This window comes from Rutilus rutilus (genome assembly GCF_951802725.1).
Source record: "Rutilus rutilus genome assembly, chromosome: 15".
Taxonomy (NCBI): domain Eukaryota; kingdom Metazoa; phylum Chordata; class Actinopteri; order Cypriniformes; family Leuciscidae; genus Rutilus; species Rutilus rutilus.
In genome coordinates this window covers 5,861,776-5,875,994 of record NC_140220.1, presented here as the reverse complement: position 1 = coordinate 5,875,994, position 14,219 = coordinate 5,861,776, and the positions used below count along the sequence as shown (strand labels likewise).

The 14,219-nt window shown below is 38.5% G+C and overlaps 2 protein-coding genes across 2 annotated transcripts; both read right to left on the bottom strand.

Moving 5' to 3' along the window:
• Nucleotides 1–7,415: 7,415 nt before the first annotated feature.
• Nucleotides 7,416–8,447, bottom strand: LOC311305616 (trace amine-associated receptor 4-like; the record flags this gene model as incomplete). Its single annotated transcript, XM_084433420.1, has 1 exon — nt 7,416–8,447. One exon carries the CDS (start codon nt 8,445–8,447, stop codon nt 7,416–7,418), a length of 1,032 nt encoding a protein of 343 aa, XP_084289546.1.
• A 3,399-nt stretch (nt 8,448–11,846) lies between these two features.
• On the bottom strand, nt 11,847–12,878 carry LOC311305280 (trace amine-associated receptor 4-like; the record flags this gene model as incomplete). The annotated part of the gene is made up of 1 exon (XM_084432885.1): nt 11,847–12,878. The coding sequence occupies one exon, from the start codon at nt 12,876–12,878 to the stop codon at nt 11,847–11,849; it is 1,032 nt and encodes a 343-aa protein (XP_084289011.1).
• Between the last annotated feature and the right edge of the window lie 1,341 nt (nt 12,879–14,219).

Genomic DNA, 14,219 nt, shown 5'->3' with positions numbered 1-14,219 from the left:
GGCAAGCAATTTGACACAATTTGATACATATTAGAACCTCCTTGTGTAAGAAACATAGGGGGAACAGAATCCGACGGCAAATAGTTCAGCTGTAGAAATCCGTTCCCCCACCCCAATGATGAGAGATGTTGATGTATCGGCTTAAAATATGCTTATTCTATTCTGTGTGTGGATGGAGCTTAAACAGCATCAATTTGATAAATATTAGAACCTCAGAGTGTCAGAAATATGGGGGGAACAGAATCCGACGCCCAAAAAAAACAGCTGTCGGAATCCGTTCCCCCACTCCCATTATGAGAGGTGATGATGTAATGGCTTAAAAAATGCTGATTTTATTTTTGTTTGTGGATGGAGCTTAACTTGCAACAGTTTAAAGAATATTTGTTTTTGCCTTTTATTATGATAGGACAGTATAGTATCAAGAAAGTTTGACGAACCGGGACTTGAACTCGGGTCGGCCAAAGAAAAAAAAAAATATTGCCAGGGCACTGACCACTAGGCTATTGAGGTTAGCAATTTGACACAATTTGATACTTATTAGAACCTCCTTGTGTAAGAAACATAGGGGGAACAGAATCCGACGGCAAATAGTTCAGCTGTCGAAATCCGTTCCCCCACCCCAATGATGAGAGATGTTGATGTATCGGCTTAAAATATGCTTATTCTATTCTGTGTGTGGATGGAGCTTAAACAGCATCAATTTGATAAATATAAGAACCTCAGTGTGTCAGAAATATGGGGGGAACAGAATCCGACGGCAAAAAACCCCAGCTGTCGGAATCTGTTCCCCCACTCCCATTATGAGAGGTGTTGATGTAATGACTTAAAAAATGCAGATTTTATTTGCATTTTGTGTGGATGGAGCTTAACTTGCAACAGTTTAAAGAATATTTTTTTTTGCCTTTTATTATGATAGGACAGTATAGTATCAAGAAAGTTTGACGAACCGGGACTTGAACTCGTATCGTAATAAGCTGAAAAACAATGAATGCCAGTGCAGAGCGTACTGACCACTAGGCTAAATCACAATTTCTATTTAGAGTTGGTCACCCTGTCTCATTCTCATACTATGCACAATGCACAAAAAATTATCTTATTTAACAAACCATTGACTCTTAGAATCTCTGCAATGGATCAGTTTTTCCCTCACACTGTCTCCCAGGTATAACAGGATACAAATTCTAGATGCCTTCATATAGAAAGTATAATATTTAGACACGTGCAGTTAACATATTATTTATTCATCACTTTAAGAGCACCTATTGCTCGGTTTTATATATCTAATCTACTTTAATAAATAGTAGTCACCTAACCTATCATTTAATAATAGTCACCTAACTAACTTGTTCCTAGGGATGCACCGATACCGGTATCGGGCCGATACTGAGCTCATGTACTCCTACTCGTAAAAATGCCCCGATACCAACAACCGATACCAGGCAGCGTGTGTACAGTGTTTGTGTCCAGACAAAGAAACACTGACAACAGAAATTATAATGGGGATAAAAAGGAAGGCTGTCTATGAGGTAAATATATCTTATTAGTGAAATATTAAACAGAATATAGTAACGCCTGTGGTGCGAGCTGATAAGAGAAAAACGCGCAGTGGATTGAGCGCGCAAGCGGCACAGACGCGCGAGCTGGTCGAGCGCATCAGACGTCAGTGGAAAGTTTGTAGTTTAGTCGGATGTCGCTTATTATTAAGAGAGAGAGTGAGAGAGAGAACACACTTCTGTTGAATGCTCTTGATTGCTGATCGTTCACTCAGCACGTGTTATTTGGATTAAAACTAAATCGTATATGTAAGTAAAACATGAACTGTTACCTTATTTATGTTTAACGAGTGGTTGCCTACATTATTACAGGACATTTGCAGGTCAAGAAGTTACATGAACTTCAAACATCCAAAGCGCGCGCCCCGAAAACCATCACCTCAGACAGCGCGCGATATTGAATGGAAGTCTTTCACGTCTTGCGCTTGTACGGATGAATTCACTTTTCACTCTTGGCGAGTATCCTAGTAAACAAAGTCTGTTATATCTCAAGTGAACGTAGACAGTATATTTCAAATGGAGTCCGTGCATGCGTTCGGTCTTAAAGGTGCAGCAGTTTAATTAATCTGCTGCTGTGTTTTAATGTTAATCAAACAAAGGACAAATAAATTACTCACTGCTCTTGACTAAATAGGCTACCCTTTTCAACTTTACAAAAATATCTATCCATCTATATAATTTATACAGTAATGAATATGCAGTGCATTAAATATATATTTGATGAACAAATTAAGTTTAAATTTAATAACTAATATGATTGATATTCTTTTGGTTTCTCTACCAATACATTTAAAAATTACAAATGCATGAATTAAAAATTAATTGAAAATTAAAAATACAGGTATCGGTTGCGGTATCGGTATCGGCATCGGCGAGTACCAAAAATGAAAGTATCGGTATCGGACTCGGTCTGGAAAAAGTGGTATCAGGACATCCCTACTGGTTCCCCTAAACTAGCTTCCTGCACAGGAATAATCGAAAAAAAAACAGACCTGCAAATGTCCTTTAAATGCTTTAATCATGGCCAGGAGATCTTCCCGATGCAGTTCTCAGGGAATATCTCCCAAGAAGCAAGGCCGGAGGATCTCAGACAAATTCCATTGAGAATCCCACCGTAAAACATGGATACAACAGTTTTTATAGAATCGAGAAAACAAATAAGACTAACATGTCACCTTCAATATGATTGTTTCAATTGGTTAAAAGCCCCAACCTTTTTCCTCTGTCACTGGCACAAGCAAACTCTGACTTTGTGATTACTTATCACAAGGTTTTGAGAACTAGTCATCTGTCTAGTTTCACTTCCCCTTTTTGTTATTTATACACACACACATACTCAAAGTCACAAGTTTTCCCCAAAGAGTTTGGAAACATTTAAAAGCATATGAATGTTGTTCCTGCAAGAAAAACAAATGTTAGTTGATTAATTAAAGTGAATTAATTAAAATCCATCACAGATGATAATGGGAACTCTTTTGTCTTACAGGTGCAGGAGATCGTGGATGACGGACACAGGATGGCAAAGGGAAGCACACACCTCGCTGGTACACGCGCACATGCACGCACACGCACGTGACCAGGAAACACGGAGTGATGAGATGCTGGAGAAACTCTGAGAGGAATGACGTAGGAGAAAAATCACTGGAGTATAACATTGGAGATAAATCACAGGAGTCAGGTAGGTAGTCCAAACAAATGTCTATGAACCAGACCAGATGGTGAACTGGTGTGAGGTGTGTGCTTAAGTAGCAGAGCTATAGATGCAGTGCAGGTGTGTGTGATTAGTATATAGGTGAGAGTGACCGTTGTGATTGGCTGGGTGGAGAGCCTGGCTGATCTGTGAAACATGTTTTGTTCATTGTGATAATCTTAACAAATTAACACAATTTTTATGTATTTTGAAGCCTAAATACAATCAGCAGAAGTCAAAACAAACTACACCATGGTCACATGACTTCAACGTCACCATCACTAAGCCTCTGATAACTCTTTTAGTATTTGTTTAAAAACATTTTCCCTGAAAGTTAGTTTGCAAAGACACAATTATAACCACAAGGAGTTGTGAGTAGATGAGTTTTTTCTGTTCGGCTTATGACGTTTAATGTCCCCGACAACCTCTGAAGTCCCATTTAGCCACTTGTCATCAACCTCCTTTTACAAGACAAGTAAAAGCTTCTTTTTTTTTAAACACAAGAGGGAATGACTGATGTATCATAGAATAAAACATGAAAATATATTGAGCTTGTGTTCACCAGAATCACCACAGACCTTATTTCAAACATTTAACCAAAAACACAAAAACACTCCTCCATGAGCCCTTCAACCATCCACTCCTCCATGGCATCTCCCACCATCCACTCCTCCATGGGCCCTTCAACTATCCACTCCTCCATGGCTTCTCCCACCATCCACTCCTCCATTGGCCCTTCCACCATCCACTCCTCCATGGGCCCTTCCACCATCCACTCCTCCATGAACCCTTCAACCATCCACTCCTCCATGGCTTCTCCCACCATCCACTCCTCCATGGGCCCTTCTACCATCCACACCTCCATGGGCCCTTCCACCATCCACTCCTCCATGGGCCCTTCTACCATCCACTCCTCCATGGGCCCTTCAACCATCCATTTCTCCATCGGCCCTTCAACCATGCACACCTCCATGGGCCCTTTCACCATCCACACGTCCATGGGCCCTTCCATCCACTCCTCCATGGGCCCTTCCATCCACTCCTCCATGGGCCCTTCAACCATCCACTCCTCCATGGGCCCTTCCACCATCCACTCCTCCATGGGCCCTTCCACCATCCACTCCTCCATGAACCCTTCAACCATCCACTCCTCCATGGCTTCTCCCACCATCCACTCCTCCATGGGCCCTTCCACCATCCACTCCTCCATGGGCCCTTCTACCATCCACTCCTCCATGGGCCCTTCAACCATCCATTTCTCCATCGGCCCTTCCACCATGCACACCTCCATGGGCCCTTTCACCATCCACACGTCCATGGGCCCTTCCATCCACTCCTCCATGGGCCCTTCAACCATCCACTCCTCCATGGGCCCTTCCACCATCCACTCCTCCATGGGCCCTTCCACCATCCACTCCTCCATGAACCCTTCAACCATCCACTCCTCCATGGCTTCTCCCACCATCCACTCCTCCATGGGCCCTTCTACCATCCACACCTCCATGGGCTCTTCCACCATCCACTCCTCCATGGGCCCTTCTACCATCCACTCCTCCATGGGCCCTTCAACCATCCATTTCTCCATCGGCCCTTCCACCATGCACACCTCCATGGGCCCTTTCACCATCCACACGTCCATGGGCCCTTCCATCCACTCCTCCATGGGCCCTTCAACCATCCACTCCTCCATGGGCCCTTCCACCATCCACTCCTCCATTGGCCCTTCTACCATCCACTCCTCCATGGGCCCTTCCACCATTCACTCCTCCATGGCTTCTCCCACCATCCACTCCTCCATGGCTTTTCCCACCATCCACTCCTCCATAGGCCCTTCCACCATCCACACCTCCATAGGCCCTTCCAACATCCACTCCTCCATGGGCCCTTCCGCCATCTACTCCTCCATGGCTTCTCCCAACATCTAACCAGGGTTTCTAAGCAGGGTTGAGCCTGGTTAGTACATGGATGGTGGACCTTCTGGGAGAACCAGGTTGCTGCTGGAAGAGGTGTTAGTGAGGCCAGCAGGAGGTGCTCACCCTGTGGTCTGTGTGTGGGTCCTGACGCCCCAGTATAGTGATGGGGACACTATCCTGTCAAAGAGCACCGTCCTTCGGATGAGACGTTAAACCGAGGTCCTGACTCTCTGTGGTCACAAAAAATACCAGGATGTCTTTCGAAAGAGTAGCCAAATTTGCCCAGTGGCCTCTGTCCATCATCCCCATATATACTAATTGGCTTCATCGCTCTGTCTCCTCTCCAGAACTGTTATAGGGTGAAGTCGTGCCTTCCCCGGGGGGTGTTCTGTCACAGTCTGCCTGCTTGTCTTCGTTTTCATTAATTTTTCATTTGTATTTCCTTGGTTACCTGTTGTCCAATGTCCCGCTCTTCATTTTTTGCTCTGGTTATTGATTAATTAGTTCTCACCTTTTCGGCATTGAGTTCATCATCCTGTGTATTAAAGCTCTCCAGTTTCTTCAGTTCATTGTCTGGTATTGTTGTCTTCTACACGCTGTTTCATTGATGTTTTTCTCAATTGGAGTTTTCTTTCTTTAATAAAAGGACTTATAATTGACCTTTTTTCGCTGTAAATGTAAATGTGACACTTCATAACTCAAAAGTCTAAATATTATCCAATTGTTATTTTTAATGTGATGACCAAAAATTTTTTTTGAATATCCTTCAAAGGTTGTCCCCATTTGTAAAACTAAGTTTCACGATGTATAGGAAAACTAACACATGGTGAAAAATAAACACTTGTATTTTAAAATAAAAAAGACACTAAATTACCAATGCAACCAGTAGATGGCCATTCCATTTGGGAGAGGGCCAATAGTAGGTTGTTACTGCACTATTTGCACTTGAGATTTATTTTGCACAGTTTAGGGACAAGTTGAAGATTTCAAAACTAGTTTTATTTGATGCAGATGATAGCTATTTTACCAAAGTTTGAGACACATAATACCAAAAATCTTGTAGGTCTGGATTTCCCTCTTCCTGAGATGGCATTTTATTGATTGCAAAAGTGAGATGACTGTGATGCGCACAGGAAGGAGCAGGAATATCCTTGTAAGGAGTGTCTCTCTCACTATTAACAGAAATAACAGACTTTTTTTTTGTTGTGCAATCACTGCCCGAGTGCTACGTGAAATTTGATTTATTGTATATCTCTTTTAAGAAAAGAAGTTTGTGATATCATTTCATTTTAAATGCTTCAGAACTGCCAGTCAAGTAGCCTACAGCACATCATGAATAATTCAAGCAGATGTTCCAGAGGTTTATATTTTAGTTTTTAAGCATAAATATTTGATTCATGTGAATCTGGTATGTCACATTGTAACACATGGCAACATTTAAATGACTTATACTTGATACTTAATCTTAAATATTTTATTTAATAGGCTATACGTATGTATTAAGGCATTTTCAATTGCAGATTTAACCCTAAACCCCATCTTCTCTTTGGTTGTTATGTTAGATGTTGTATAACCATGGATAAACCTGTCCATCTCGGTTAGTCCAGTGTATCTCTCCCACACAAGTATTTCGATCAAATAGTGCAGATAAAAAAAATAATAATAATAAAACAAATCAAATGTTATTTATTCTACTAATCGCATAAAACCTGCATGAAAGCTTTTTCAATAAAAGTATTGATCATAAAACTTTGCAAAGAATAATGATATAAAACATTTTTTTTTTTAATTATATTTATGGAAAAGAATTGTAAAAAAAACCCATTAAGATCTATATCATGATCTCTCTCTCTCTCTCTCTCTCTCTCTCTCTCTCTCTCTCTCTCTCTCTCTCTCTTCTAAGAAAGTGCATGAGTCCACATTACAATTTAGAGTGATCTGTTATAAAAAGTGACTGTCTAAGTTATGTATTTCAGAAATGTGCATATACAAATCACAGTTAGCTAAAAAAAAAAAAAAGAAAGAAATTAAACAATATAATCATTTAAGGCATTCAATTATTTCAGTATTGTCCTGATTCAATTCAATTCAAGACATTACTGTTTAACATTTGGGATGGTTAGACTGGAGAGGAAAATGCAGATATAATTTCTTTCAATAGCATTAACATGTTTACATTTAATAAACAAAGTTAACATCATTTATTAATGGATGGACTAGCATTAAAATATGCATAAAAGTAAATATGATAATATTTATTCAAGTATCAAGGTGTTTTGAGTCATTGAATCCACAGATATAAGTGGATATGAGAATCTTAAAGGCTTTCTGAAAGCGTGGATAGAAAAAACCATAAATCAATGGGTTACAAGTGGAGTTAAAGTATCCAAACCAAACCAAAGCATCAAAAACATCACCAGGAGTCACGAAATTGAGGAAAGGATCAACAGCAGTGGCGGTAAAAAAAGGCAGCCAGCAGATGTAAAAAACACCCATGACAATGGCCAGAGTTTTCGCTGCTTTTCCTTCTCTTTGTGAAGAGCTTTGGCTCTTCAACCCTCCTGCTGTCGTCACAGTCACTCTTTCTGACATAACCTTTGCATGTTTTCTTGCAACATGGAATATTTTCATATACAGAGAGCTCATGATTGTCCCAGGGAGGAAGAATGTGAGAAGTGAGCAAATAAGACCCCACTGTTTGTTAAAAAACAGAACACAACTTCCCACACAGTAAACCTGCATGATAAATGACTCCAAGCCAAATTTGTTCACACCTGAAAACACAATAGAAAAACTGTAAAGAAATGAAAACAGCCACGCGAATGTAGTAAACAGAGTCACAATGTTATTTGTGACCCTCATTTTGTACCTTAAAGGATCACAAATGGCCCAGTACCTGTCAATAGATATTAAACTGAGATGTATTAAAGAAGAAATGCTGAAGGTCATGTCCAAACTAGAATGCACTTTGCACACAACATTTCCCAGATACCAGCAGCCTTCAACAGATCGCACCATGCTGTACGGCATGACCAAAGAGCCCAGCAGACAATCACTGGCAGCCAGAGAGCGAACGATCAGATGAGTTGGAGACTGTAGATGTTTGAAGTGAGAGATGGAGATGATGATCAGCAGATTCCCAAAAACTGTTATGAGGATCATCAGCACCATGAAAATATACATTGCCACTTTAACTACAGTAAGACGATGCACTTTAGGACAGGAGTCTGGCAGGAGTGGATAGCAGAGAAGCACATTCTCAGAGTAAATGTCAGTTTCATTTGAGGTCATTACGAAGATAAAAACTGATATGCAGGATCAAAACACAATATTTCCTTTGTATATCTAAAAAATAAAATCACACAGATATCGTTGAAACTCTGAGGGGAATCAACCACAGTCAGATAGAGACCAAAAAACAAAGAAAATATACAGTACATGCACATAAGGAACTACATAGTCTATGGATTCAGCAGCTCAGTTTGAGCTATATATACAGTTTACTCAGGTTCCAAAACAGGTAACGCCCCGACTCTCATAAACATATTTGAATATGATAACAATGGTGCTGTAACTAATCTTGGTACACGAGGCGCCCCCAGGTGGCCACAAAAATTACTATCTATCTATCTGTCTGTCTGTCTGTCTGTCCTTCTCTATTTTTTATTCTTCATTTCCCACACAGGAGAGTTAGCACACCACAAATTTAGCCCATGAGCAAACGAAAAAGTGCAAAAATTATTTTAGTTCACCTCAAAATCAGTTTCATCAGTCCAAGCTAAAGAAGTAGCCTGCTTACAGTATGACTCAGAAATACTGTTCTATTCAGTGGGATTTTACTCATTTATATGTTTGAATGTGTATATATTAACATGTAAACACATTGTAATTTCTAAATATCAATGTGATATATGCTTGTGTGCTTTTAATAATTTTCCCCTCTTTTAATTTTGTAGAATGAAAGTTTTGACTACATAATTGGCTATAGAGTGCTGCAGGAATGACATATTTTTGTAGGCCAACCCGGAAGTTAGCATTACCCTGGTTGCCCTAGTGAAAAAAAGTATACTTTATTGTATTTGAAATATATTCCATTTTTCAACTCTCATAAACCCAGTATATAAACTCTTATATTTCCATATAAATGGAAATATATTCCACTTTTCAATAGTACATTGCAAATATACTAACACATTTTTTTTACTATCTTTAAATATATTAAAAGTATATTAGCATCATGCTTTTACCTATTTTCACAATACAACTTTTAACACACTTTAAAATAATTGTACTTTAGAAAAGTATACTTGAAGTGAAAACGTTTTAAAACGTTTAACACAGGAGACCCAATTTTAAATCCTGATCAAGCCTCAAATTCATTTGCATCACATACAACAAAACTAGAACAAATCCTTAAAATATATACTATGTTAAAATGCATAATTCAGGCATGAAACTCTAACCGAACGCCATTTGGTTCTTTCAACGCCGTGGCACCAGCTAATCAGTATCCACGTAACCAATACCATATATATCATACCCTAGCCTGCGATTGGCAAGCTGTGTGATATGAAAGCTTCTGTTCTCCCTCCTCCCCAGTGCCACTTGTAGAGATCTGCTACGGGGGTTCTACCATTTCTTGCAGCAGCCTTTCCTTTGTTTGTTATTTTTTACTAAGCTGAACAAATTATTGTATTTGCTCAGCAGCAGCAGTGTAGCAGATCTCGTCCACCAAAATCAAGCTTATGTATATGTCATGCCCCATGCCAATGAATGCTGGTTGAAATGTATTCACTCCGAGAGTCATGACTGAAAATGTTATCTCAGTTTAGTTAAGTTCATTAAATATTTTATTTGGATAAAGTCCTTCCAAAAACCAGAAACATGCCATTCAAGGAACAAAACTTGTGGTTTTTGGTGCACCATGGTTTATTTTAACTATATGAACTTAAGATTTAGACTATAATCAGGGCTTGACAATAACTTTTTTGCTCACCAGCCACTGTGGCTAGTGGTTTTCCAAAGTTACTAGCCACTCAACATTTTCACTGGTCACAATTTTGACATCGGATACCATTAGGAAAAACTGGCATATAGATATTTTTTAATATTACCTCATAATTTGGTAGCAGGTATATTAGGCTGTTGTCACTTTAAGACTTGACGCACAGATCCATTATACTGTTACACATGTTTTCTTTTCAACTGTTTATGTTCACTTAAAACATAACCGACTGCGTTTACTCGCCAAGACCGGCATTTTGACATTATTTTGTGTGTATTTGACTGTTTAAGCTCAATAAGTATAGAAAAAGGTATCGTGAATCTATTTTGCGAAAAATTAGTATTGGAAACGTTTCTCATATATCAGTAATGATATGTATTGAAAAATCTATATTTTTGACAACACTACCTTGCACTTAGTTTATTATTTCAGATTCCTTTTTGAAAGACTACAACTGGAAAATGTATATATATATTTTTTAAATTCAACCCGCCAAAGTGGATTGACTGCGCTGCACGCCACTGCTAAAATCCACCCGCATTTGGAGGGTTAGCAGGTGTTAACGTCAAGCCCAGACCATATGAATGTATAATGTAAAGTGGTCAGGTTTTCCCCTCGAAATAAAAAGTAGGCATTCAACGTAATCTCTCAGTTAAAATGATGTCATGAAACTAGGAAATTGAAAATTATGTTAGTTGTATGAATACAGTTGTCTCACTGAAGAACACTGTTGTCATTGTGATACATCAATTGCCCATATACAGTATGTACTGCCACAGTACCACAATGCCACAATATAACTAATTTTGTGCATTGTGTAAAGAACCTTTACTTTGATTTTAACCTCTCTCCAAATGGTATACACAGAATACTTTGAAAACTCATTATCAGATATATATTTCTAAATTAACATTTTGCGGCAATTGTTCACACGTTTTATCTTCTACAAATGTCACTCATTCAATGAACACACACACACACACACACCTTAGCTATGATGCAATGTTTGTGTTTAGTCCAGAAGAGTACCCAGTAGACTTATTATCATTTCTCACTTTTAATGCCTGTGTGACTCTCAAAGGTGAAAAGTCATTGAAAGTTATTCGTCCAGTTTTATTATGAAATCCAGAGAGGTTGACTGTCACATCTCACATCAAATCAACCCATTATATACAGTTACAAATAAAGTATTACAAGTCATTAGCTTATTATCATGACTTTTTATTGTTTAATTGACAAACAAGGATTCATGTTTTATTACTTACAATGGAAAAGATACACATAAGATACGCAAATATGTTGGCACAAACAACAAACACAATAACTTTTATATTTCACATCTATTTGAGAAACTATGGTTGAGGTTGGCAATGGTCATTGACCTTGATTTAGATTTGCTTCCATCTAAATCATTACAAAAGACTGAAAGCTCATTCAACAGGCTTATGACAGGCCAAAAACACATTCTTATTAGGGAATTCAAGAAAAACTTAAGTGAAATATTTATCTTGAACTAGTGGGTGATACAACTACGGATGAAAATTAGAATATTATTATTAAACTTGCACATGTGCAAAATGTATATATATATATATATATATATATATATATATATATATATATATATATATATATATATATATATATAAAATTAAATGTCTGGTAAAGGTAATATAATTTCATTTTCATTCAAATGTCAAGGTGTGTGATTCACTGATGCCACAGATATAAGTGGATATGAGAATCTTAAAGGCTTTTTGAAAGCGAGGATAGAAAAAACCATAGATCAATGGGTTACAAGTGGAGTTAAAGTATCCAAACCAAACCAAAGCATCAAAAACATCAACAGGAGTCACGAAATTGAGGAAAGGATCAACAGCAGTGGCGGTAAAAAAAGGCAGCCAGCAAATGTAAAAAACACCCATGACAATGGCCAGAGTTTTCGCTGCTTTTCTCTCTCTGTGTGAAGAGGTTTGGAAATTACCGCCTGTCGGGGCAACGGACACTTTCTCAGACAGAACCTTTGCATGTTTCTTCACAACATTGAAGATGCTCAAATACAGAGAGCTCATGATAGTTCCTGGAATTAGGAACACAAAAAGTGCACAAATTAAGCCCCATTCTTTGTTAAAAAACAGAACACAGCCACCAAAACAAGAAATCTGTAAAATGAGTTCTTCCAAACCAATGTTGTTTACTCCTGTAAAAACAACAGAAAAGCTGTACACAAATGAAAACAGCCATGTGAAGGTAATAAACACAGTCACAATGTTGTTTGTAACCCTCATTTTGTACCTTAAAGGATCACAAATGGCCCAGTACCTGTCGATAGATATTAAACTGAGATGCAGTATGGAAGAGATACTAAAAGTCATGTCTAAACTAGAATGTACTTTACACACAAAATCTCCCAGATACCAGCAGCCTTCAACAGATCGCACCATGCTGTACGGCATGACCAAAGAGCCCAGCAGACAATCACAAGCTGCCAGCGACTGAACGATCATGTGAGTTGGAGACTGTAGATGTCTGAAGTGAGAGATAGAGATGATGATCAGCAGATTCCCAAAAACTGTTGTGAGGATCATCAGCACCATGAAAACATACATTGCCACTTTAACTACAGTAAGACGATGAGCTCTCGGACAGGAGTCCGGCAGTTGTGGATAGCAGAGAAGCACATTCTCAGAGTAAATGTCAGTTTCATTTGAAATCATCTCGTCTGACCCAGATAATGGCTGATATTCAGGATCAAAACACAATATTTGTTTTGTAAATGTAAAAAGACACACAAAAATTGAACAAATTGAGCCCAGAATTATTTCATAAATAATTAAACGGTAAAGACAAATATTCAAAGAAAGATGAATATAAATACAGTACATGCCCACACAATATAGGCTAATTTGTTAAATGGACTCAGAGCAGTTCAGTCTTGTTCATATATACTCTCAGATTTGAGAGAACCCTCCTTCATCTGTCAATGTAACCCATAGTTACAAAAACAACATAAACTCAGGATATTAAAATGAAGGAGAGAAAAAAAAAAGAAAAGAAAAAAATTCCCCCTGTCTGTCCTGTAATGGGGATTGAGGTTGTCCCCTAGCACCTGAAAGATATTTCTAAAGATACATAAAAATAATAAATGATATGTTCAACTCATTTACACTTTTAAATCGTTAATACTTAATAAACAGGTAACATGAATGCATAAGACAAGACTGGACAGTTTTTTTTTCGTGCCTCTACGTGTTGTAGAGGTTCCACTGATTTCGCTACGAAGTTGCTCTCTTTGATTTAGCACTGCTCTTTCTGTTGTTGTGTATAGCCGCTTTTCCACCGAAATTACCCTGAACAATTTGTCCCAGGAACTTTTTTCCCCCCAGACCTGTTGCTGTCTGTGATCTAAAGTACCATGAAGATTAGGCAAATAGTCCGGTGACGTAGGACTGCACGCAACTTTACAGTTCCCACTGGATTTCATCCTCCGAATTTAAGCTTAAAGGTACAATATGTAACTTTTTTGCTTTAAAAATAGCAAAAATCACTATATCTATGTTATAATTTTTTTTTGTTGTGTACTTACATTATCCCGACTGTTTCCAACAACTTTCAAACCAGGAGAAATTTGTAATTTAATTCGAAGACACGTACCGTTTCTTTATTTCCGTTTTGTCGCCGTCAATGGCGTCATATCCGCGTTCTCCCTGGTTTCCGCTCATACTGCCATAGTAACCAGAGCCCTCTGACAGTAACCAAGGCGACAGGCGTGGACAACTGTGTAGTTTGCAATGTCTATTTGCACGCTGTTGTTGTTTCGTTCCAACATTATGGACCATGGCAAGCAGACTTTGGATAAAAAAAGGAGGACTAAAACGAGAATCAATATCAGCGCGGTGTTTTCGTGATGCCGAGAGCTCCACGTCCGAGACTTCGACCACTCCTACATGCACTTTATTAAACAAGTGAGAATATTTACATAAAACTAATCAATGTTATATAGTTCAACAATGATAAAATGTTAGAATATGATCTGTATGTTATTCTAATGTTGATCT